Source organism: Lipophrys pholis (assembly GCF_963383615.2).
Source record: "Lipophrys pholis genome assembly, chromosome: 15".
Classification (NCBI taxonomy): domain Eukaryota; kingdom Metazoa; phylum Chordata; class Actinopteri; order Blenniiformes; family Blenniidae; genus Lipophrys; species Lipophrys pholis.
The window spans coordinates 1,578,844-1,606,187 of NC_137642.1; the positions used below are offsets into that span (position 1 = coordinate 1,578,844).

Below are 27,344 nucleotides of genomic sequence, written 5' to 3' on the forward strand. Positions count from 1 at the left end.
ACTGACAGAATCTGACAGATCATTCCTGATTAAGACCGACACATCATCACACGTCAGATGACGCTCTGAGGAAGACTGCAGATGCAGCCGAAACATGTCAGTGTTGGGCTCAAGATTCTATTGAACTCCTCCAAGCAGTTTCTCCCCCCAGAGGGAGAGACACCAGGAACAATTGAACAGGCCCTAAAACAGCAGGGAGGAAGGCAGCGACCCTAGGAGGGCCGGACACCCCAGGTTTGAAACCAATAGGATCTCAGCAGTGAATGCAGAGTTCCTGGCTTCCAGCCACTCATTGGTCAAACTGACCCGGACACCCCAGGTGTCTGAAATTCAAATTTGGTGAAACAGCCTTCCAATTAACTGCTCCTGGCTTCTCACCCCCGGACGTCCAGAGAGATACACGTCTCTGCCGCATCGGGAAGGAAAACAGAGCACAAAGTGGACTCACAGAACCAAACTGTGTTCAGCTCGCTGGACGAGCAGAACACAATTTGGACATCTTCTTCTCTTTTCCTTTTTCTTTCTTTTGGAGCCTTGGGAAGCGAGCCTGCGTCTCCCCCCACTTTCAGCTGCACCGCTCTCCACTCCTGCAGCTGAACGCAAGGCCAAACTTCTGGATTTTGGACGCCGAATTCAGACTCGGTAACCAATGAGTTACCGCGACCTCACAGAACCGCGCAATCCCACTAACAGTGCTGAACAACAAAGGCACATCCGAACAGTAAGAGAGCTTTTGTCTGGGCAGCGTTGTTAAAGTAGCCTGAAGCTAATACATGCAATGTTTTAATGTGTCACTGATAAGCGACGTTCACACGCACCATCAAAGTAGGAACCTCAGGTTCTCCACCACAGAAACCAGAGAACCAGGTGAGCCCACAGGCCAATGCAATCTCTGTGTGGAGGAACCGCAAATCGGAGCCGAACCTTGCCAGAACTGTCCTTCTCTTTTCTCCCTCTTTACTGATATAACAGGTGTGTTCTAATAATTGATTTTTAATTCACCAAAAGTCCATCCACAGGTATTATTTTCACTTTGTCATACCGTTTCCATGTGTATCTATTTCCAATTATTTAATGTAATTTGTATTTTATTTTGAAATTTGTTTTATTTTGATCACTTCCTGTGTCCAGCAAACTTCCTGTAGTTTCACGGTGCCCTCCTCAGATGGCGCGAGACTCCACTGAGGAGAGAGATGTGAATGTGATAAACCAGAGGTTTGGCTGCACTGATTTTATTTTATTTTACACAGCTGGTTGCAAATAAATCCTGCTCCAGTGGCAAGATATGGTCTCCCGTCTCATCTCTCAACACAACACAGACAAGAAATCCAGTGAGACGAGGGTGAGAGCCCGACCCGGCTACACTGGCACCGACTTCGCACGTGGGTCCGCCAGCGCTCAGCCCTGTATCTAATCGAGATTCGATAACACACACAGTCACAAGTAGCAGCCAAACTGCTATCTGGTGCCGCTAAACACATCCGTACAGTCACCAGAGTTCTAACTGCATGTTCCAACATCCAGTTAAAACTCTGCCGCTCAGCAACCGCCACGCCCCCAGAAAGAGCGAGTCAAATGCCTCTAGTGGCTGCGTGAGTCATCGCAATCTCTCTTGACGTCCACCTGTTGGACGCATCAAGTCATTGCGCTCTCCCTCTGCACGCCGCTGCAAGCCCCCAAGTCGTCGTCATGGTCATCACACTGAACTGACGTCTGCTTCCCTCTGGTGGACGTTCGAGGTTATTACACCAACTCACACTGACCCGCCAACGTCTGCCTCCACCTAGTGGGCATTCAAGGTCATTACACCCATTCTATTAGTTGCTATTGGTTCATTAAAAAATGGTAAGAGTCCGGGTCCAGAGGGGTTTGGTAACAAATTCTATAAATATTTTTAAGTTGAACTGGCACCATACCTATTAAAAATGTACAATCAGGCATACAAGGATAAAACTTTACCTCCAACACTTAATGAAGCAGTAATCATTGTACTTCCTTAAAAAGGTAAAGACTTAGAACAAGTAGCTTCTTACCGACCGATTTCATTATTAAACTCTGACCAAAAGATCCTGGCTAAAATATCAGCTAAAAGACTTGGTGCTGTAATGGGTAAACTTGTGTTCTCCGATCAAACAGGTTTTGTTCCAGATAGATGCTCCCTGAATAATCTTAGGCGTCTGTTTAACATTATGTACTAATCCAATATCCCACAGGACTTGGCGCTCAGCTTAGATGCCTAAAAGGCATTCGACCAAGTCGAATGGCCCTATCTTTTTGCTGTTTTAGAGAAGTTTCAGTTGGGTAAAGAGTTCATCTCATGAATACAACTATTGCATAAAAACACCATGGCTAGAATCCTTACAAACCAGAACATTTCGGCACAGTTCAAGCTTTTCAGAGGACAAGACAAGGGTACGTACTTAGTCCCTTGCTAGTCTCACTGGCGTTAGAGCCATTTGCAGAGACAATTTGGAAGCACCCTGAAATACATGGTTACAACACAGTATATACAACGAACAAAATTTTGCTTTATGCTGACGACATTTTACTGTATGTATCACAGCCTCAAACATCTATTCCAGCAATTCTCTCTGTTATTGATAAATTTGGTACCTTAGCAGGATATAGGATTTGCTGGGAAAAAAGTGAGTTAATGCCTGTAAAACAGGAAAACCCTGATTTGCTTGTAACGCTCTCTTTTAATGTGTCCCCTGAAAACTTTACATATTTGGAAATCGATATAACCAAAAAATTTACCTCCCTTCTAAAAGAAACTTTTAACCCACTGTTAGAGAAGCTTAAAAATAATAATCATTAAATGGCCTGTTCCTCTTCAGACTGTAACCCGGCCGAAAGCATTTGACTGCGTGGAGTGGGGCTACCTGTTTATTATTTTAGGCAAATTCAGTTTTAGCCCCAAATTTCTTATCATGGATTTAGCTTCTTTACACTTCCCCCATGGCTAGTATTAATATTAATCGCATAAAATCTAAATCATTTTCCTTATCCCGTGGGTCCCATTCTATATTGATGGTATTTTAACCCTTCATTCGCAGACTTGTCCAAAAAATTCACTCTCCCCCAATCTCATTTATTCCGTTTCTTCCAAATCCAGCATTTTGTGCAAAATCAATTCCCTCACTTTCCTGATCGTCCCCCTGAGACCTTGATGGATTCCCTTTTATTGCTAAAAACAACACAAATTCCCTGACTTCAATCTTATAAGATTCGATTTTTAGAATGAACCCGACCTCCCTTAATTCCCTAAGAGCCGTTTGGGATCGAGACCTCCATATAACTATATCTGATGAGTAATGGGGCCGTATTCTTAATCTAGTTCACACATCCTCAATATGCGCTAGACACAAGCTCCTACAGTGTAAGATCTTGCACAGGAGCCACTTCCCGAATGCAAAGTTAGCTAAGATCTATCCAGATAGAGCTGACTCCTGCAACAGATGTAAACTCGGACCAGCTGATGACATGCACATGTTTTGGTCGTGCCCTAAACTTTTTGAATTTTGGCGTTCCATCTTTGATACATTGGGAACGGTCCTCTGTCGCACAGTGAGCCTTGACCCCCTTGTAGCTCTTTTTGGAATGCCCCCATCACTCACATATTGTCTCTTTCACCACTTTGCTTGTGATGAGGCTCATTCTCCTAAAATGGACACATTCAACCCCACCTACACATAATAGATGGATTCAGGAGATTTTGCAATGCTTGAGACTTGAGAAAATCAGATTCTCCCTAAACGGTTCCCTACAGGCCTTTTATCAAATCTGGCAACCTTTTCTACTTCATATAGATACCTAACACATTGAAGCTGAAAAACAATGAACCGACTTGTAAATTCTGTCTATTTATTTATAATTTTATTCATTCATTAATTTTCTTCCGCTTATCCGTTTCTGGGTTGCAGGGGTGGCAGTTTGATCACCGTCACCCAGGTCACAATGCACCGATTAAGAACCTTCCTGCAGGTGGTGAGCCCACGGGAAGGTGGCGCCCGGCGTGGGACATGAACCCACTACCCTGAGATTGTGAGTCTCATGCTCTACCAACTGAGCTAGCCGGGGACATTTCATATTCTTATTTATTCAATTTTAACTATTTTCATTTATTTATTTATTTTTTAATCCTCCCCTTTTCCTTCACCACTTTTTTTGTCTTTCTTTTTTTTTTCTTTCCTCTTTGCTTTTCCTTTAATTATTTTACTTTTCAGGCTTTTGATCGTCTTGTCCATTTTGTCGTTTGTGGTGTGAATGGCTGTGAGTGAATGACTTGTTTCAATAGGGGGACTTGCTCTCTGATGCACATTGGTTTAACGGTTATGTTCTACTGTAGCAAGTTTAATCTATTTGAGATATGACCACTGTTGTACATTTGGAATTTTTTTTGTCTGTTTCTGTGCCTTCGCAATGGAAAAATCAATAAATATATTTGACCAAAAAAAAATTCAATTTTGGAAGACACTTCCAATTTCTCTAATAGACAGAATAAATGCAATAAAGATGGTATTTCTCCCGCAATACTTATATTTGCTCCAAGATTTACCAGTTGGCTAACAAAGTCCCTTTGCAAAAAGTTTGGTGCCAGTAGTTTCTCATTTAAATGGTAAATCACCTGTTCCAGCCCGGCTTGAGTGCCAGCGACCGCCGGTGACCTGTTCCAGTCCGGCCTTGGCACCTGCGACCCGTTCCATTCCGACCGGCCTGTTTTCCAGTGACCCGTTTCTCGTCTGACCTGTTTCCCCCCAGTGACCTGTTCCTGTGTGGCCTGTTTCCCCCCAGTTCTGTGTTCCTCCCCAGTCTCTAGTTTCCCGTGTTCCCTGACCTGTCAGTCCCTGTTCCTAGTTTCCCTGTGGCCCCTGTGCCTCTTGAGCCCCCCCCCCCATCTTTGGGCCGTCACGTGCCAGCCCCTGAAGGGGGGAGGGGGGGTACTATCAGGTCTCTGTGTCTGCCTCTGTGTGTCTCACCTCATGTGTCCAATTAACCAATGTTCCACTTGTGTCCACCCCTTCCTTGTGTATTTAAACTCCTCTCCCTTGGTTGTCCTTGTGGGATCGTCTCATCCACATGTCTTGTCTCCTCGTCACTTATCTCGCCTCTGGTCATCCCGTTGCTCCTCTCGTCTCGTCGCCCTTGTGTCCCCTGCATCTCCTCGTGTCCCCTGCATCTCCTCGTGTTCCCTGGACTTTGTTTTCAATAAACCTGATTTTTCACGGAACTGGCTGAGTCTGCGTTTGGGTCCACCCTGCACAACCCTGACGCTACCAATATAGGAAACATTTAAATTTTACTTGATGAAACAGCACTGCTCCCCAAAGGACTGCAAATGGAGTGGGAGGACTGCCTTCCTTTTTCTATAGGTGCCACATTGATATCACCTATGCCTGTAGCAAGCACGCTTTACAATAATAACCCTGTAATTCACAGTACTATTAAAATTTTCAAAGAAATGAAAAATAACTTCAAACTTAAACCACTTTCATTATGTATACCCATTTCATCTAATCTCTCTTTTCACCCTTCCTGTGTAGATAGGGCTTTTAACTTATGGAAAGAATCAGGTTTATATTCTTTGAAAGATTTATACTTAAATGACACCTTTATGACATTCTGACAATTACAAGAGAGGTTTGGGCTACCAAGTAGTCATTTTTTCAGATATCTTCATTTTCAAAGTTATGTTCGTTCCCACTTGCCACAATTTCAGAGCATTAAACCTGACCTCTTGGACAAGTGCTTGGGTGAATGTTCAGGATTAGAACAGAGGATTTCTCTTATTTACAATTCAATGTAAGAGATGAGAAATCCTTCAACTGCTCATATTAAAGCAGATTGGGAAGATGAGCTTGGTCAGCCCGTACCTGATGATACTTGGCAACAGGCTTTATGGAGAATAGGTACCATCTCTATAAATTCCTGTCATTGCTTAATCCAATATCAAATTATACATAGATTACATTACTCGAGAGAGAAAATAAATAAGATTTATCCAGAAAGCTCACCCATGTGTGAGAAATGTATAGTAGAACGAGGCACTTTACTACACAGTTATGCACTTTGCCCTAAGCTTCAGTGTTTGTGGACTGACATTTTTAACTACTCTTCCAACGTTTTGAAAGTAATATTGGCCCCAAACACCATTCTTATTGTTTTTGGAGAATTTCAGGGAATGGAAAATATAGGTTATGCTCAACGTTGTCTAATTTCACATGCTTTAATTATAGCAAAGAAACTAATTCTACTACTCTGGAGAGGCAAAGATACCCCTTCTTTAAAGATGTGGGTCACAGAAGTTACCACCACGCTCCATTTAGAAAAAATTAGATATGCTACGTACGGTCTAATGATTGATTCTGAAAAGATTTGGCAACCATTGAGCTCCTATCTTGGAGGCATTTGAAATGTGCAGTCAAGGGAAGGCTTGGGTGGGTTGGATATTTAATTACATTTTTTTATTTTTTATTCTAATTTTTTTAACTCCTTCTTTTGTTCTCCACATATGTTCCTTAGTTTTTTTATGCGTATAAATACACAATAAGTACACAATGTTATAAAAATAATGATAATAATGCTGTGACCTCGAATGCTGCTTCTCTGGTCACTCGAAGAGGCCTTGCGTCGTGTTGTTCATTCACTCAATCGTCAATGAATGAGATCCCGTACATTTTCTGCTTTCAATAAAAATATTTGCAACATAAATTACTTCCAGTGATTTATTACTTTCAGTAATCTATCACTTACAGTAATTTAATGCTAATAACGACCATAAATCCCAACATCATCAATGTAAAAAACTTTTCCTGCACTTACCTGTCATTTAAAAAGAGTCCATAACATAAGCAAAATGTCAAAATTTTATTTAAAAAGTGCTAATAACAAAACTTGCTTCGATACGTGAAGTTCCCAACTAAGCGTGTGGATTAGTTGTGATGCATATTGATGCGTTATACAGCGTGACAGCATTCACTCCACTGCAGCGGCATCCTCTTTGCAACTCTATGGAATTTCTCTGATTGTGGAGCGATCTGGAGTGTGTGAACTGTACAGCAGCTGATGGTAGAATGACTGGGGTGTGTGTGGAGTCACATATATACCCAGTTGCCAGTGACGTGCAGTCAGGGTAGGCAATGCCTACCCAAGGCTGATTTGAAATGAATGAAATATTTATTTTGATTGTTTGTTTTCATTATAATATAATTATAAGATATTTTTCAAATTCCGGTAGCTTACAGTACCTATAGGTTTAAAAGTGTCAGCATTTTGGGATTTTCATAGGCCAAATGACTCAACACCGCTATTTCCTGGCATGGCAGAGAGGCTGCACAAGTCACTCCTGCTGCGCTCTTACTGTGAATACCACACCCTCTCCTGAAGACGACACCCTCTCCTGAGGCCCACACCCTCTCGTGAATACCACACTCTCTCCTGAAGACCACACCCTCTCGTGAATACCACACCCTCTCCTGAAGGCCACACCCTCTCCTGAAGGCCACACCCTCTCGTGAATGCTGCACCCTCTCCTGAAGGCCACACCCTCTCGTGAATACCACACCCTCTCCTGAAGGCCACACCCTCTCCTGAAGGCCACACCCTCTCGTGAAGACCACACCCTCTCCTGAAGGCCACACCCTCTTGCGAGGACCACACCCTCTCACGAAGACCACACCCTCAAGACCACACCCTCTCCTGAAGGCCACACCCTCTCGTGAAAACCACATCCTCTCCTGAAGGCCACACCCTCGTGTGAAGACCACACCCTCTCGCAAAGACCACACCCTCTCCTGACAGTGTTGCCAACTTGGTGACTTTGTTGCTAAATTTGGTGACTTTTTTGCTGAAAAGCGACTAGCGACAAATCGAGCGAGTTTTTCTGGTGTGATTGGTGACTTTCTAGTGTTTTGGTGACTCTGACGTGAAAGCACGCATCGTTCTGCAGTCACTGTCATCAATGAGCAGCGGGTCCTGCTGTGAGCCCCTCCTCCATCCTGAAGCAGCTTCAGAGGAGACCCTCACCACACTGGGTTACCGAACTTGGGATTTTCCGTAAAATACCGCTCTAAAGGTGGAGGCTTTTCCGCTACCCCTCCGTTGGGGTACTCAGGACCATGGAACGGGTCCGGTTTTGAGGAGCTGTTTGCTGATTGGTCAATGATATCCTACACGCCCTCAATATTTTAATATGTCGGCTGTATGAATCCTCTGTTGTTCACATATTCAGCTTTGCACTGGTGGTTTTTTTGTTTAGTTTTTTGCTGCGCAGCTTTCATGTTGGTCCCTAAAGAGCAGACGTGAGGCAGGAGGGAGACTGGGACTCTGGAGCAGACGCTACAGCCATAATCAATGCTCTACCGAGTCCACTCGTCGCGTCACATCGCGTCGCTGGCCGGTGCTCCATTGCGTGAACCGCTGCATGCCGCCCCGGAGCTCTGTTTCCCCGACGCTGGAATCTGCCGGTTAGCCAGGACGCCGGAGCTGGTCCAAGCCCCGAGCCCCGGTGTCTGTCCTGGCATCCTTGATCTCTGCCTCCATCCGGAAGTAGCAGCCGTCACAACCAGCGGCGCAACACCGGCCCCGACCGGTTTTGTTACACCGGAGTGGCTCCGGTGTCACTTCACCGGGGAGATGTTCGCGCTCTCAGAACCAACACGGAAGTTGCAGTTGCAGCTGCAGCTCTGTGGCTGCAAAAAATAAAAAGTCAAGTCAACTTTATTTATAGAGCACTTTAAAACAGCTGTGGCTGAAGCCAAAGTGTTTTACATAAAAGACAGAGTAAAAACAAGTTACAATAGAAGAGTAAAAACAGTGAAATACAGTAAAACAAACAATAAGACTGGCAACAATAAAACCAGGCACAGAGTCTCAAACATGGTTAAAAGCCAAGGAATAAAAATGGGTCTTAAGATTAGTTTTAAAAGTGGACAGTGAGGGGGTTGTGTGACCGCCAGTCGTAGCTCATTCCACAACAGAGATGGTGCAACAGATAAGGCCGTATCCCCTCTGAGCTTTGGTTTGGACCGCAGTACCTCCAGAAGAAGCTGATCAGTATAAAATAACTAAACGAGTGCAAAGTGGAGGATGTAAACAACAACAGAGGATTCATAAGGTCCAGATCTGTCGCCCTGGCTGAAGTTACTGTTGCAACGTCACATATCTGCGGAGCTCTAATCCCGCCTACATTTCAACCCTCCCCTTGGCGGTGGAAACACCACCCAAATTTCGGTCGGGGTCTGCTTTACCGTACCGCTCCCAACTGCTCCGTTCCTTTCCTGCACTTTTTGTGCAGTGGAAACTTGGCTTTACTTAGTGTGTGCCTCTCTGTGACATAAGCCAGCTAATCATGTCTCAGTCAAAACTGTACTCTCAAAAATACAGAAAGGAGTGACAATGTTTCACGTGACAACACCTAATCCGCTATAAAAAGGAGTGCGTTTACACTGTAGCAGTGGACAGAGAGACAACAATGTAGTTAGTATGCCGGGCCACTGGAGGGCGCTGTTGCTTGATTTTGTAATGAAACTGCACAGACGTGTGTGCAGAGAACAATACACTATAAACGTGAAGAAAATGTAGAGCACCCGACATCCGCATGGACACATCGGATGCTATCAGGGGAGAGTCTCAACTATTAAACTACTGATCTGGACGATAAAACTAGAATATGGACCGCAAGTCGTACCACTATGCGGCCGCCATGTTTGTTTACAACTGGATGAGCAGGAGGGAGGAGGGATGTGCATGCGCAATAGCAGGCTCTGTAGCCTCCATCAGTCTCCGCAGGAGGGATTAGCGCCGTGAAAGAATCTTTCCACCCTGGTAGCGCCACACATCTCCCGAAGGCCACACATCTCCCAAAGGCCACACCCTCTCTCCTGAAGGCCACACCCTCTCTCCTGAAGGCCACACCCTCCCCTGAAGGCCTCACCCTCTCTCCTGAAGGCCACACCCTCCCCATGAAGGCCACACCCTCTCCCGAAGGCCTTACCCTCTCTCCTGAAGGCCACACCCTCTCACGAAGGCCACACCCTCTCTCCTGAAGGCCACACCCTTTCCTGAAGACACATAGCTGCTTTGCCTTTGCCGGTCATATCCAGTGTCTGGATGTTTGCTCATGCGCAGTCAGTTCCCCAATATGAAAATCATTTAGGAAAGAAGGCAGATCGCTAGCTGCCTTTAGACATAACCGTGCTATCTCTGTGTTTCCAACATAAACATCAGATGCTCTGCCATGTCATGAGATATATCTTGTTGGGAGAGTCTAGAGCCTGCTATTGAATCACTGTTTAAGTTTCTTTAATGCTGTTTTACCATCTTGATTTTGTTAGATTAACACTGGCCAGCCGAAACATATTGTAGCGTGGCGGAGCTGATCGCTGCAATGTATTATGGGAGTTGGGTTGGCGGTGTTTCAAATGTCTTTATTTGGGGTTATATTAGGCTTGTTAGTGTTGGTAATGATTGTGTTATGTTGTGTTTTTGTTGCTTTGTTTGTTTAGTTTAGTTTGATATTTGGAAGTTGGCAACCAGGAGTGAAGAGACTTTTGTGTGTCATGTCGTCCTGCCATGTTGTGGCAAATAAAAAACCTCTGCTGATTGCAGTTAGTTTCAAAGCAACAGCTAAGTCTATTTTGTGAATCCTACTAATTGGTGTTGGCATTGAGGGTCTGCACAGGTAGTTTTATTTTGACAGTCACGGTCATCTGTCCACTGGAATGTCTGTGTTCTGCCATTGTTAATGCTTATTGTTCTCTGATTGCATGGGTTTTTGGTTTCATTACAAAAACAACAGCACCCTCTAGTGGTCCAACAGGAGAACTACATTGTTTTCAGTGTTCCTACTGTTGCCATGTAAACGGGCATTATTTTCACAACATTGCTATAGTTTTCAGTTGAAACATTATTGTGTGAATGGGGACCCATTATGTCACCATAATACAATGAGCTGGGTTGAACTGGAAGCTGAGTGAAAAATGTGTTTGCATGTTTCCACACTGCTGGTGAAAGTCCCTCAAGCACCCCTGGATTTAAACTCCTCTTGTGGGTTCTCATATGGAGTCCTATTTCCCTTTAATAATTTATTCTCGACAAACACTGTGTGAGCTGCAAGGGCTCCCTCCTCTGCTTTCCCCGGGTCTCTCTCTCTCTCTCTCTCTCTCTCTCTCTCTCTCTCTCTCTCTCTCTCTCTCTCTCTCTCTCTCTCTCTCCCTCCTCTGCTCTGCTCTGCTCTGCACCTGCTCCTCCCCTCCTGCCTCTATCTCTCCTCAGACTCCGAGCGGCGCTCCGTCCTTCGCACGGTGACGCTCCTCGGCGGCGCACGTCGCCGGATGAGTCCGTCCGCTGCAGGGAAGCACCGCACCGGCTGCTACGCTTCGGAGAAGAACAGCGCGCCGCGCCGGGCATGGGGATTTAACCGGGATCGTGAAGGAGAGAGGAGGAAGAAGAAGACGAGGTCCCATACGAGAGGATCCGCAGGAGGAGGAGGAGGAGGAGGAGGGAGGCTGAGAGAAACGGTCCGGCGGGACAGGCGGGATGAAGCAGATGGTTGTGATAGTTTGGAGCGGACTCAGCACACTGGATGTTGTTGTTTGGTGGATAAAAGGATAAAAAAAGAAAGCTCTCTGGAGTTGATGGCGTGATGGAGTGAGAGAACTTCAGCCATGAAATCGGTCTTTTTCAGCCGCTTCTTCATCCTGCTGCCCTGGGTCCTCATCGTCATCATCATGATCGATATCGACAGTAAGCGGGCGATCCGGGTTCCTTTGGCCGGCCGGTCCGGCAGGGCGCAGCGTACGACCCGGACCGGCGCCCCGGGCGCGCACAACCAGTCCGCCCTGCCGGTCATTTACGCTATCACGCCCACCTACACCCGGCCGGTGCAGAAGGCGGAGCTGACCCGGCTGGCCCACGCCTTCCGCCAGGTGCCCCGCTTCCACTGGGTCGTGGTGGAAGACTCCACGTCGCGTACCGAGTTGGTGGCGCGCTTTCTGGCCCGGTGCGGCGTCCCGTTCACGCACCTGCACATGTTCACCCCGCGCAGGTTCAAGCGCGCCGGGATGCCACGCGCCACCGAGCAGCGAAACGCGGCTCTCGCGTGGCTCCGGCTGCACCGCGGCCGCCGGGACTCCGGGGTCGTCTTCTTCGCAGACGACGACAACACGTACAGCCTGGAGCTGTTCGAGGAGGTAACGCGTTGCTTTTCTCTGAGGGACAGTTACATCATTACTGCATTACAGTCAAGTAAACATAACACCACTCAGTAATTTCTCTTCTCGTCCTGCACCTGTCCTTCTATTTGGACACTTTAATATAATTGATTAAAAAGAAGCAATTAAATCAAATAGAAGTATTTATACATGCAGCCTAAATACTGTAGAAATAGTTTATGTATTTAATAGATGTATATAAATTCAAAACACACACACACACACACACACACACACACACACACACACACACACACACACACACACACACACACACACACACACACACACACACACACTATATACATTTCCACTGTAAAACTATCTATCGATCCATCCATCCATCCATCTATCTTTATAGATCTAAATACACTCTAAAAGTGTACATGTATGCTCATACACTTGCACCTACACTGTAAAAAAGTTACAATCTAAAGATATACATCCATAAAAACAACTGTAAAAACATATATACACCAAGATACAAAATATTTTTGTTAATATAGATTCAAATAAATCTTTAAGTAAATACATTTATATTCACATAAATAGATAGATGATAATAATGCATGGGTATCTATATATAGCGCTTTTCTGGACACTCAAAGACACTTTCCATTGCTTTATTTATTCACTCCATACTAGATGGTGGTAAACTCCATATGTAGCCACAGCACACTACCAACCGCTCACTCACTCTCTCACTGCATTCACCCTCTGACCACCACCAACCACTCACTCTCTCACTCATTCACCCTCTGACCACCACCGCTCACTCACTCTCTCACTGCATTCACCCTCTGACCACCACCAACCACTCACTCTCTCACTGTATTCACCCTCTGACCACCACCAGCCACTCACTCTCTCACTGCATTCACCCTCTGACCACCACCAACCACTCATTCTCTCACTGCATTCACCCTCTGACCACCACCAACCACTCACTCTCTCACTCATTCACCCTCTGACCACCACCAACCACTCACTCTCTCACTCATTCACCCTCTGACCACCACCAACCACTCACTCTCTCACTCATTCACCCTCTGACCACCACCAACCACTCACTCTCTCACTACATTCACCCTCTGACCACCACCAACCACTCACTCTCTCACTCATTCACCCTCTGACCACCACCAACCACTCACTCTCTCACTCATTCACCCTCTGACCACCACCAACCACTCACTCTCTCACTCATTCACCCTCTGACCACCACCAACCACTCACTCTCTCACTCATTCACCCTCTGACCACCACCAACCACTCACTCTCTCACTGCATTTACCCTCTGACCACCACCAACCACTCACTCTCTCACTGCATTTACCCTCTGACCACCACCAACCCTCTGACCACCACCAACCACTCACTCTCTCACTGCATTCACCCAGGCAGTTTGGGGCTCAGTTTCTTCCCCCAAGACAGGCAGAGAATGGAATCGAACGGATGTTGGATGGATGATGGATGGATTCTATGTCATTGCTGTGCTGCATGAGGCTTCATTAGCAGGTTGTTGTCAGGCGCTGAATTCCTTCACAGCAGTTGAAACTCTAAAATTGTGTCTGTGCTCCCAGCAGAGCTCTGCGCTGCCCCCTGGGGAGGCTCCACACCCCACTAATAGGCAAGCTGATAAAATGACACATTTACAGACAGACAAAGAGGGACGTCCCTGACTAGCTAAGCTGGTAGAGCATGAGACTCACAATCTCAAGGTTGTGGGTTCATGTCCCACGCTGGGTGCCACCTTCCCGTGGGCTCTCTAAACCGCAGGAAAGATTCTTAATCGGTGCAATGTGATCTGGGTGACCGGGCTCAGACTGCCACCCCCGCGACCTGGAAACGGATAAGTTGGAGAAGATGGATGGATGGATGGATGGATGGATGGACGAAGAGGAACGGGAGGTTCTTGGGGTGTTTTGGAGCACTGGGGTTGAATAATTGTCAGCATGGCTATAGGATGAGGTTTTAACCAGGCTGGAGTCTAAAAGTGGCAGCATCTACCTCCTGCACTAACATCTTGATAGATATGTGTGACTCACGTACGTGTTGACCCGCATTGCATCGTGACCTTTCTGCCATGTACCGAACTCCACCCTGACAGGCATCTGGGAGCGATCCAATCTGAAGCGACTCTTGTGAGCGAATCAACAAGCGGGAAGAATGCCTCTGATTGCTCCTCACTGATTACTGCCATTCACTCACCCCAAAATATCACATTGCTTAATTTAGTGTGAATTATAGTGCTTGAGAAATACAGAGCAGGGCTGCGTACCCAGGTTCGGATCCGTCAAATCAGAATGAATATACAGCAGGTATTTAGTTGGTTAATGCATTATCCCGTCTGCATATGTTAGCTTTCTAAAAGTGAATAAAAATGGGTTTTCACTCTTTTGCCTCCCTTTCAGAGCGAGTTTCGATTCACGGTGGCTCATCACAATGCTTTTCTCCTTTAGTCTGACTTTGTTTTGATTCAATCAAACGTTTATTCGATAAAAGTGGATAAAAAGAAAATCTACATCACAATACCCTTTTAAAATTTTTTTGAAATCTTATTGTTACATTTAATTGTTTGTTTCTTTTAAAAGTACACCAAAGGTTTAGTTTTCATTTCAATGATATTTATATGTAAAAAAAACTAAAAAAAACACACATTGTCACGTTTAAGAAGTTAGCAAAAGGCACATATTTGACTTGACAAACTCAATTACTTAATCAAAGACAGCAGGACAAATGTCCATCACGTTTAACTGCAATTATAATCATTAATTCATTGTGAAGTTTTGCACCTTCAGCAGCTCCCCAGAGCACCTTTATCTGGCGACCCACCGAGAAATAAGATGGGTAAATGCAGGATAAGGAATTTCCCCAAGAGGATTATCAAAGTATGAATAGAAATGCCCCATTTACGCGACAACTTGTTCAAGTGAAAACGCAAAACTTGTGTTGCCTTTTGGGCAGGGATGCAGGATAACATTTTGTTATAAGAGTTTTAATAGTTTATAGAAAAACCTGCGGTAAAGAAAGGCAAAGATGTAAGGTGGATGTGTTGAAATATTTTTTTTTTCTTTTTTTTACACTTCCACTGAACATTTATTGCATACTGTTGTCTTTTTCAGAAATAGTGAAAAATGTCCACACCGGTGACACGTCATGTTTATATTTGAGGTGACGCATTAATATGACGTAATTCTCGAGACAACAGCAGGCTGCATCGTCACTGGGCAAACAAGCAGCCTGAAAACCAGCGAAATCAAGGCAAAGTTGGCTATTTATAATTGGATACATATATATATAACAGATGCATGTATTCTTCGACAATAGACTAAATACTTTTATACATCCTAGACATGTATTTACACATCCAGTACCCACATGTAGAAACAGTCACATCTGCTACACAACTGAACTGACAGTAACCTCGTCAATCCAACAGCTTTAGAACATTTTCCTGCTCAGACATCTGACAGAGTTTTTCTCTCCTGAAAAGGAGGCGCATTATGACAGATTACTGAACCGTGCTTGTTCACGGCAGCTACAGACAAATCATGGTTGTTGGTGTTTTGTCGTTTGGGGAAAAGTCAAACCGTGTCCTCACGATGGACGTGGAGTTTCTTTTCTTGACCAACTCCCCGTTTCTCCTTCAGCCACGCCTCCTCGCTACACGACAAAAACAGACAAGCTCGTAATTCACTGTGATTGGCTGGTCAGGTGAACGTGAAACTTCTGATGCGTGTGTGCGTCAGCCTAGAACTGTAAGATAGAGTGTGTGTTCTATATGTTGCAGTTCTATGCTGACGCCATGCTACACAGCATAGACCTGCAACATATAAAATGTGTTCTACAGAAGATTCTACGATCTCTGCTTTGTCAGATCGTCAACACGTACTAATCTTTTACGATCTAATATCGACATATTGCACACTCCTTGTATATTGGTATATTATTAGCATTTTGTCTATGCACAAAGCTCTTTAAATGAAACATGCCTCATATAGGAGTTTCATTTTATTTTTCTTGATTCATCATTCTAGTTTTTATTATATACCACAAGTGTTTGATTGCAATTTTTTATTTTTTTTTTATCACAAAATAATTAATCTTTCTAGGAACTTTAAACATCTAATTAAAATGTTCCACTTTCTACAATTTTCAAGCACCTTCATTCTTTCAAATGTTTAAAAATGTTCAAATGTTTAAAACGTATTTAAACGTAACATAACAAGCACCAGAATAGCTTCAGGTTAACATATTGGCATTTTTTCCAGCCGAAAACCGGAGTTGGCCACATTTTCGTATTAATGTGAGTTTTCAAAGCCCTGATTACTATGGCGTCGTTCTTGTAACAACAGATAATAAAAGATTGAATAAAGGCAAAATGAAAATTTAAACCAACCTGCGATGGGTTCAGGTATGACAATTAACAATATCATTCATGTCCTGAACCCCAACGTTAATGTTTCTGCCAGTTCACTGTCAAAGTAATGTAAGTAAGGATCCCGTAAGAAAGTTTTCAGTCACAGGAATTTCCTCAAGTCTTTGCTGGACTGAAAATTGGATAAATAAGAAGATTTGGCTCAGATTTAATGGAAAAGGTGCTAAACAAAAACAATCCACTCAATCAAAGTAGATTTTTTCTATAATTTCTGAATGGAGACTAGTGTTGTCACGATAACATTTTGGTATCGATACCGATACCACCATGTAGTTCAATACTTCCGATACTTTGATACTTTTCCAAATAAAAAGAGAACACAAAAAATGTCATTAGATACAGCCTGTCTTAAGTAGGACCAATGTCTTTAAATGGTATGTCATTTTGCAGTAATCTTTACAACATTAAATGGCTCAAATAAAATATTTTCATATTATATTCTTTTATAGTATTTATTATATTATATTTATAATAGCTTTAATTTTTTTTTCCAGAGCTATTTTTTCATGGGTATATAAGTTATTACCTGTCGTTCTCTGAACTCCTTATGCAGGTCTGGGTGCTGGTCCTTCAGGTGTTTAGCCAGGTTAGTAGTATTTCCACCCTTGGCCAGACATGTTCTTAAATGCTGTTTGCACATTGGTGCTTCGGTGTTAATGGCGACACCGTGCTCATTTGTTTTGAAGCCAAAGTACTTCTATATAGCACTTTTAGCACCTGTTTTTTGTACAAGTTGCGGCCTTGTGGATGTAGCAGCAGCCATTGTTTCCCTTCTGTCTCTCTCTCTCTCTCTCTCTCTTTTATTCCTCTCTCTCTCGCCAGACTCTTGCTCTTTGCTGCTCTGTTAGTGATGCACTCGATTTCTTTTTACGGAGTTTCCAAGGCTTGTTTGAGTCAGTTAGCATGCGCAGTCTCACATTGACGCCAACGCCATGTCACTTACGCCTGTGCATCCGGTATTCTTTTCAAAGTACAAGCTCAGTTGGGAGAAGATTGTTCTGAAAATACGTTGTTTTGACTTTTATTTTGAAGTTGTGTCCAGGAATGTTGTTGGTAAATAAGGTCGAGTATGAAGCGCTATTCAGTTGCTCGCGCACCCCATCTCAGAGAAACCAGATTGTAAAAAAAATAAAATAAAATAAACCTGAGCGCTTTTTTCTGCACTTTCGATTGTCCAAAATATTCCGTAACCCCCCCGCCCCCCACGATCGCGTAAAGAGCTGTCAATATCTCGTGCGCACCCTCCGTCAACGATGACTCTCCCCGGCCATTCGCTGCGCCCACGTCTACTAAAATCCTAAGTGAATGAAAGTCAGAAAGCGGAGCAGCCGGCCGACGCTTCCCCCACAGAGAGACTGACGACTCTCCTCGGTGCAAATTACAACACAGTGACGCTACGCGGTGACGTAAAAAAAAAAAAATACCGGTACCGGTCGGGCCCAGTATAGTATTGTTTTAAAGGTGTCAGTACTGCGATACCAATACAGTACCGGTATACCAAACAACCCTAACAGACACATGAATAAGAACCATTTATTGAAGGCGTTTCCTCCTCTACTGTATGCCCCTGAATGCAACACTGGAGTATAAAAGCCCACCGGAGCTGGGTTAGATTCAGCCAGTGTGACTCAGTGTAAAAAGCATGTGTTTGATTTGTTGATAGTGTGCCGTCGTCCCTCTGCCTTCCCATTTCATTACGCGGATCCTCTGTGCAGGTAATGGCCTGTCATAGAGAGATAATCGTCTGTCATACAGCAGTAATAACCTGCAGAAACTGCCAGCAGGCTTCAGGCTGATGGCAATAACTGTGCTTACAGTGGGTGGCAACTTCCCATTAGAAACCCTTACATCATTTCAGCAAATAAAATAGCTGAGGTAACATTTAAGCAAACAAAAATATTATTTTGTCAAGACCCCGGGTTTTAATTTCTTCAACACATCAACTTTTTATTGTTGTGCAAGCAACGACTTTTGAAAAAGTGGACATTATAGAGAGGATTTAGATTTTTCCATCCCATTTATTTCACTCTTTTTTGTAAATACATACTTTACACTAATAGTCCTTTTATTAGAGGATACCTTTATTAACACTGGTTAAGTTATGTGAATCATCTTCAGCATTCTTATACATTGTTATTGTACATTTCCAAATAAACATGAACAGACCCTGTTTACATTTGTTGTGAAAACGCAAAGCTTTCGCTGCGTTTGGAGCGTCTGTTGAAACGACAGCGGAGCTCGGAGCCACTGAAAACGCAACCTTTTGAAAACGCCTCCCAAGGTGGAACTTTTCATAAATGCTCAGATTCCATTAACACTGGGTTGCTACTGGGTGTCTGCACACCATGGCCCCAGTAAATAGTTCTTCTGCAATAAGAACAATGGACAACAATTTGTTGTGCATTTTAAAAGGAACAGGGGAACAGAAGAACCACCTTTTGGATAACTGCTCTTTCTTATTTTCCTTTTTCCACGTTACATCTTTGAAATATCTTTAAAAAAAAGGTACATTTGAAAATGTAAACGTAGATATTAATTGTTTAACACACAGTTAATGTCCCAGCCAAGTAAAACCTCCAAGCCAGAGCAGAATGAGGTAACACTCTCATTTCTTCCACCAGCTACTGTGGGGCAAGAGATATTTCTGACCCGCAGCTGCCCAATTAAAAAATGAAGAACTCCAGCCGAGGCCAAAATCAGCCTCATTCTGGGCTGTTGATTCCATGAAAGTAACTGCCGAGGCTGTTTTTCTCAGAGTAATGAGCAAAATGTGTTACAACCACTCTCCGTTTCCCCTTCTTGTAAAAAAAACATTGTCTTTGTAGGAAATGTTTAACAGGCCCTCTCCGCTTTTCTGCTCTCGCAGTCTCTCCGGCACTTGAATCACAGCGAGAAGTCAGGTGGAAAGACGTTTTGCATTAAGACCAGAGCCAAAGGGCGTGTTCCTGCTTTGTGCACATTAGCCAAGTCTCGGTTTGGCATGGTTTATTATGCGCACAACATGTTACGGCTGAGTCGCCTCACAGCAGTTAGAGCCTCAGAAAATACAAGACCACTCCTTTGTTGCCTCCCATGCAATTACACCTCGATTGGCCCTCAGACAACTGTTTCCTCTGCCTTTCCTGAAGTACTTTAGCATTATTTTTTCATCAGAACTTTTTCACGAGGCTACCATCAGTTCATGTTGTTTAAAATATTTTTAATTAAAAAAAACTCCACCTTTTTTTAGATCTTTGGGTGATTATAGAAGAAGAACGGTGATTGTTGGATATTTAAAGTTGCTTTGGGGTAAGACCTTTCATAGTAGAAGCTTTGTCTGTGGTTTCAGGTTACTACTAACAGAATATTTTGTAATACATCCTGGAAGGATTTATCAGTTTGAAGGAAAATCAATTAGCAGCAAAAGAATACAATTTTGCTGTCAAGCAATGATAAAATGTGTATACATTGGTTGCATTGCATTAGTATTTAAAATGAAGGATATGACTGACATTTCCAAGAAGAAAATCATTTCAGGAAAAACACAAGCAGACTGTCAGCTGATCAGTCAGGAAAGACTGTTTCTAAAAGTTTACACCCTCAAAATAGTCGGCAGTTTCAGATAGGACAGCTCTCAGACTTAAATTGAATTGGCTGAATGGGTCAGAGACTGGGTGAGTGATGACATGTCCATCAATACTTAGCCTAACGGGACGTGACCTACCGTTAAAGTCACACCAGGGGTCTCCAACTTGTAGCTCTAGAGCCACATGTGGCTCTTAAGCTCCGCTATATTGGCTCTCCGAAGCATTAGAAAATTATATGTAGAACAATTTTCATCTTATTTTTTCCCTACATTTTTTATTCACACCTGGCTTATTTTCAAAAAGACTCCTGCTTAAAATTGGTTAAAAGGCCACAAACAGCTACAGTTTCCATTTACAAAAGGCTATAAACTGCTAAAATTACTAAAGAACATAAGAAAAAAATAGAGAATTGGAAAAAACAAAAACAGAACAAAAAAAAGCTACAAAAACATGTCAAATGGTTAAAATGGCTACAAAAGCTAAAACAGCAAAAATGTAGTTATGAAACGTCATGAATGTACATTTAGCAAAACTATATAAATAACTGTGATGTGTGATAATTTATGATTAAAGGGTTTTCTGGCTCGAGAAGAATTTTATTTGGAGGAAAGAGACAAAGACTGTTTTGATGTGAAAGAAGGTTGCAGCCCCTTTCCTGATACCATGTAACTGACTAATGTAGTCACCATCGATCAGCTGATTGATATGTGAGGAGTTCATAACCAGAATTTATAGCTACATGATTAAATCAACAATCCTGATAAAGTCCACCATTGGGCAGTGCAGCAGAATGTACCAGATAAATGAAACCACCAACATTTGGTACACAACGTACAAGTCTGGTTAACAGAGTGATCCACACTCAAATGACCAGTTAAAGGATGAAAAGCTGTTGTTCAGCACAACGTTATGGGATGGCTTGATAAAGCCACCATTGAGCACTTTTATACATCTATTAGTTATCTGAACGATTAATTAAAGAATTCACCATCGGTCAACCCAATACCAAAGATTGATGATTCAGGATTGGTCAGCTGAATGCTATCGTATCAATGGTTAGCTTGATGCTATGTGACTTGCATTAGTTAGCTGATTAGATGAAATCATAAGCTAATCCAGTCTGAGGTCTCAGAAATATATCAAAACTGTAACTTAGTGTGCAAATGACATTATGACAACAATAAGTCTGATGCTATTAAACGGTGAATTAAACCAGTGCATTTCACCGTAGCAGAATGAAGTGACTTGCTCCAATATTGAATGATAGTGATCATTCTTTGTATTTTGTAGGTTTTGTCTATGGATCTGAATGCTTTGAACGCATGGATCAGAGCCAACAGAACCAGTATGTAGATATTATCAAACCTTTTTACTTGTAACAAACAAACAAGCTTTTCTCAGGAAGGTAACGTATCGTCACTACTGTGACTCATCTAAAAGTCACTCCAGAGTTTGGAGTGCAGTTCAATAGTTCTTAGGTCAGTATCTTGGTGCACTGACTCTCCCAGACCTAAGCTGTGCTTTCTCTCACTCTTTCTTTCTTTCTTTCTTTCCTGAAAAGCTGACTCTGAGTATGTGGGATTGCAGCTGACGGCAGCATGGCAGAGTGGTTTGATTCAGCTACAGCAGCCTGTCAGTAAGGCAAGACTTTCGTCAGACCTTTTTTGAATAATTGAACTCCCCCGGGCCCCGGGGGCTCGGCAGCAGTGGCTGCGACTATTTTAGGGAGCAGGTACTGTTGCGGATGCTCTGCGCTGGAGCGTGACTCAGGAACAACTTCCCTGGATGGTGCCACACTGGGTCTGGTGTTCATTTATTAGTCCTGATGCAGTGTGATGTCCTCTCAAACTGTACATTACAGGTGGAACGTCATTGCAGTCGGCGGCAGCTTTTCAATTCCTATTCAGATCGCTCGGCCTCAGTGGACGAGCCCCCACAAACTTTTCCTCGCTATTTCATCTTTGACATTAACCAGAATTTCCAATGAGAGTTTATTAGGTCAGTCTGAATTTCACTTTTTTTTTTTTTTTCATGAACAATTCTCAGACAAGCACAGGACTATATTTGATCATGTTTCCAAATACTCTTGCCCTGCACAGAACGGTAGGGCAACAATGAGAAACTGGTGGGATAAAAGCACCGGATTGAAAAGAGAAATAAAATTTTTCTCAAACCCGTACGGAGCAATTAGTGTCATCAGAGAACCTATTTTCAGGAGGGTTATAATGTTGGGAAGCAAAGCAGAAAGAAGTCAAACCTTGGTGAGTGAAATCGACCGTGGTTGGTTGGGGACGGGGGCAGGAAGGTGACGGAAACCACTAATTCCTTTAGGGGCCAATGTGAATGTGTAAAAGGTGGAATGCAGGGGGAGTCCCCCGGCTAGCTCAGTTGGTAGAGCATGAGACTCACGGTCTCAGGGTAGGGGATCTTTGCTCATTTCCAATGTGTTCTCTTTTTGAACTGCCAGCTTGGAGAACCACCTTGGCTTTATTCAAAAGTCTTTCATCAAATCTTCTTTATTCTGTTGTGTTTAACAAAGGCTGTGATACATTCCCGCTGAGGAGAAGCGGAAATTCACTGAAGCTATTTTATTGAAATTAAATTTACACATTCTGTCTTCAGGCGTTAAGGTTAGGTTTGGTCATCCAGTGATAACTCACCTTGGTGTAGCATCCACAGAGGTTTGTGACGTGTTTGGAAAGAAATCCCCAAAAAACAGGAGGATATAGACACGGTCGTGACTCAAAAAGAACAACCTGGAGGGTAATGTTGCAACAGGAGCTTAAAGTAAGTCTTGTTAGCATCGGTTAGCATCAACTAGTATTTTACATGTCAGCATCTACTGTTGTGGTTTTTCATTTTCCAACGATACACACTCAATGTAAACCAAACACTTTTTTTTGTGCATGCTGCAGCTCACAGCAGCAGATGCCACTATGACTCTCCAAATATCAGACACAATTTGATAGTGGTCACGGGCTTCTGACCGATACCTTGGCTGTCCTACAAAGCCCGACTGATTTAAGCCATGAACTTGGATTTTACTAACGATTCTCGCATGATCTGGTCTTTTGTCAGTGTTGGACTCAAGACTCCATTGAACTCCTCCAAGCAGTTTCTCCCCCCCAGAGGAGATACACCAGGAACAATAAAACAGGCTGTAAAACAGCAGGGAGGAAAGCAGCCACCCTGGTAGGGCTGCAACCCCCAGGTTGGGAACCAATAGAAACTGTGCAGCGGATACAGAGCACGAGCTGCCAGCCACTCATTGGTCAAACTGACCCGGACTCCGCAGGGGTCCGAAATTCAAACTTGCTGCCTCGGGACGGAAAAGAGAGCACAAAGTGAAACCATGGAACCAAACCAAACTTCAGCCGGATGAGCAGGACACAGTTTTGACTACTTACTGGTTTTTTTTGGGATCCTTGGGGACGCGAGCCTGTGCCCCTCCATCCCCGCTCCCCCCCTTTTAGCTGCACCGCTCTCACCTTCTGTAGCTTGAATGCAGGGCCTAATCGTCTGGGTTTGGGGTGCTGAACCCAGACCCGGTAATAACGGACAAGTTACCGCGGCCTCACAGAACCGCACAGCACCACGAGCGGTGCTGAACAACGCGCAACAAACAGTAAGAGCTTTGTCTGGGCAGCATTGTTAGATTAGCGTGAAGCTAATAGGCAATGTGATTCAATGTGTCATTAACGCTGCAGCTTCGTGAGGAGCTGCAGCAGCCTCTCCCTTTACGCGCGTGAACGCCGCCGCCCACGTGCACCACCGCAAGTCCTAGACTCAGGTTTTCCACCTCAGAACCAAAGGTCCAAGTGAGCACCAGGCCCACTGGGATCTCTGACTGGAGGACCGGGTTTCGGAACCAAACCTTGCCAGAACTCCCTGTCTTTCTCTTCTCTCCCCCTCTCTCTCTCCCCCCGACACTAACCCGACCGCCGACGTTTGGTTTTCTGATCGAGATAAGCTCACGCACATAGCCACATTTAGCAACCAAACTGCTAACTGCTAAACCACATCTGCACGATCACCAGAGTTCTGGCTGCATGATCCGACATCTAGTCAGAACTCCGGTGCTCAGAACCGGGCCAACAAAGCTGCCCGGTGGTTACGGGAGTAGGTGAGACCGCGTCGCTCCGAGACCCCCCAAAAAATTGAAAGATCAGCATTTGAACACACAATAACTAAACATTCATACTATTTAATTCAGGTTTTGATTAGTTTAGCATAGCAGTAAGTTTGTGCTAACAGACAGCCCAAAACGCTTTCTCCAAAGCCTTGTGAATGGATGGATGGATGGATGGATGGATGGATGGATGGATGGATGGATGGATGGATGAATGGATGAATGGATGGAGGGACGGACGGACAGTTGGGTGGATGAGTGGATGTACCATGGATGGACGGACAGATGGTTGGATGAACAGACGGATGGACAGACGGCCGGGTAGTCTCTCTGATATAATCTTGGTGTCGAGAGCAGCAGTCCCAACCTTTTTTGCGCCCTGGACTGGCTTAATGTCAGACAATATTTTCATTGATCAGCCTTAAGGTGTGGCAGATAAATACAACAAAATAAAATAATACAACTGGCATGAAAACGGATATTTTCTAAATATAATAATAAAGGTGAGTCCACTGTGTATACAACTTTATTAGCAGCACCCTCGTAACATTGTGCCAACATCATAACATGAGTAACGGCCTCTCAGCCCTGTAACGTATTGCTGTTTAGGCCTAACGAGCATCCGTAGTTGGAATATGCAAAATGCCGAGGTGTGTGGCATTCAGGTGTTATTGTTATCGTTATTGTTATTGTTACGAGCCGAGTAAAGTGGATGTTTTACTCAAGATTCAAGCCTCCAGAGTCGTCAATATAACAAAGTCACACTCTCTGTTGGTCATGGTAAAGGTTAAACATGCCTCAACATGAGATACACCACAAAAACAAATATAAAGTGCATGAAAAATACAACTCACCATAACGCTAAATCAGTGGGAGCCCTGAGATAGTTTCTCTGTAACGAGACGACCCCATCTAGTGGTGATGGGAGACATGACACCTGAAATGTGCTAATGTCCAGTCTGCTCCGTGGCTTAGGTTTGGTTGTGTCACTGCAGAAAACCTTGCTTCACACAGAGAGGATGTGGGAAATGGCAACAGGGTTTTCAGTGCTGTTGTGGCGCCTCAGGGTTTCTGCCAGGACTTTAATCCACAACAGAGTCGTTGTCTCAAACATACTTTGAAGGCCTCCGTCATTTGCGATCTCCAGCAGTTGATCTTCTTACAGAGATACGCTGGGTTCCCCTGGTTGGTTGGGAAATGGTTGGCGGATCCATACCTTGGCAGTTCCTGGGTCTTGTTGTTGGGAAGTATCGCTCCAACGCTTTTAAAAGCAAAGACAGGTGATGTTGCTCCAGTTGGGAGAATGAAGGGTCCGGCTCAGTCTCGTCCAAAATCCCTGCTAATGTTTGAAACATGTCAAATATTCCTCTGTTCACGCACCGTCCCCACAAATCCAGTTTGGCTTTAAATTCTTCTTCTGTCTCCTCGCTGGCTCTTTTACCCCGCGCAAAGAAACTTTCCAAAGACATTTGTTTTTTGTTCATTTTGCTATCTTGGGAGTTTTAATTTAGTGGTAATGTATTGTAGCTACCACAGCGGACTGAGGGAGCGTCGCAGGGGATTGTGGGAAATGCTCCCTGTGACTTTGTTTGACTGTTGCCATGTTTACGAGCCATAGTTCTGGGTTTCACTTATGGTGTTGGTGATCGTTGCTTTATCAGTTTGAGTCCTTGCTGGTTTTATTTAGTTGCATTCTGTGTTGCACCGTGAGTTGAGGGAATGCTGCGGGTGAACACATGCTGTGCCGAGTGTTTCTGTGGCAGTGTCAAAATAAAGTTCAGGTCTTGAGCAATAATTTTGGCTTCATCGTACCTGTTCGCACATGTAGGCGGTACAGCAGTTTTAAGGTTACGGTTGGTGTAATCTCTTTAGGGAGAAAGAGGATGTATGTAAGACATGTGACCAGCAGAAAGAATCTGGTGATTTCTCAAAATAAAACATTGTTTAGAATCGGATGATAAATGAAACTGAAATAATTTAAGTTGTAAGATGTGCGGCCCGGTACCAATTAGCCCACGGACCAGACCAGTCCGCGGCCTGGGATTAGGGGACAACTGGTCTAGGGTCACAAAACTAATTACACCCAATTTGTAGAGAAATTGTCATTTTACATATAGTAGACATCTAATGAAGCAGGTGCAGTGTATGGACACGCACAGATAGTGCAGATGTTAGTAACTAACAGTGACAGCATAGTGTGTATTTATACTTTATATACGTATATATATAGGTTAGTAGACACTCTCCTTCACACACGCAATGTGCATGCACTTCAAGCTCTTCATTTTCCCCCTCATGCCCCCATAAAGCATTCAACCTGCACACATATCATCAGTTTCATAGCCGGTCCTCAGCCTCTCTCTAATTTGAATCATTAATTTTTTTCCCCAGCTCATTTCTTCTCTCCCTTTCTCTGATTGCCTCTGCAATGCATATTAATAACGCTCTGATAAAAATACGCTTGATTAAAATCACACCCCGGCCCAGCCACCCGAACACTCGTGCCGACTCACAAACACCCCGATGACGGCTCTCTCTCCGGGGCAAAGAGGCAGGAAACGAGAACATCCATAATGGATTTCATATACTTTGTCATTATGAGTCTCTATTGTGTGCGCACACAATTCACTTCTCACCTATTTGTTTGCAGGAGAGGGAGTCAGAGTTGATTACCCGCCCAGGCCGCGGTGCTCGCAGACAGTGTCCTGGCAGCCAGTCAAATGAAATGCGATTCCTCTCAACGCCGTTATTTTTCTTCTTTTCTTTTCACTGCCAGCTTTTCTTTTGTTTACTTGTAAATGGCTTGCATTTACTGACTGAGCTGCCGGTGCTGTGATTTGTCAGGACTTAGAGGTTGTCGTGTGCTCAGCTGCATCTGAAATAATTTCTCATGTGCAGCAAAGATGAATTATTTGTTATCTCCGAGCAGCGTCTGCCCTCTGGTGAAGATATCCATATTGATAATGAGACGGCAGCTTTTTTAAAGCATGGTAGTA

The 27,344-nt window shown here is 43.9% G+C and overlaps 1 protein-coding gene across 1 annotated transcript in view; it reads left to right on the forward strand.

Moving 5' to 3' along the window:
• The first annotated feature begins 11,293 nt into the window (after window positions 1–11,293).
• b3gat2 (beta-1,3-glucuronyltransferase 2 (glucuronosyltransferase S)) overlaps window positions 11,294–27,344 on the forward strand; it is a 73,244-nt gene continuing 57,193 nt past the window's right edge. The window contains exon 1 of the mRNA XM_080482412.1: window positions 11,294–12,191. Coding sequence (XP_080338538.1) covers window positions 11,667–12,191 — 525 coding nt within the window. The 5' untranslated portion in view covers window positions 11,294–11,666. The remainder of the gene's footprint in view (window positions 12,192–27,344) is intronic.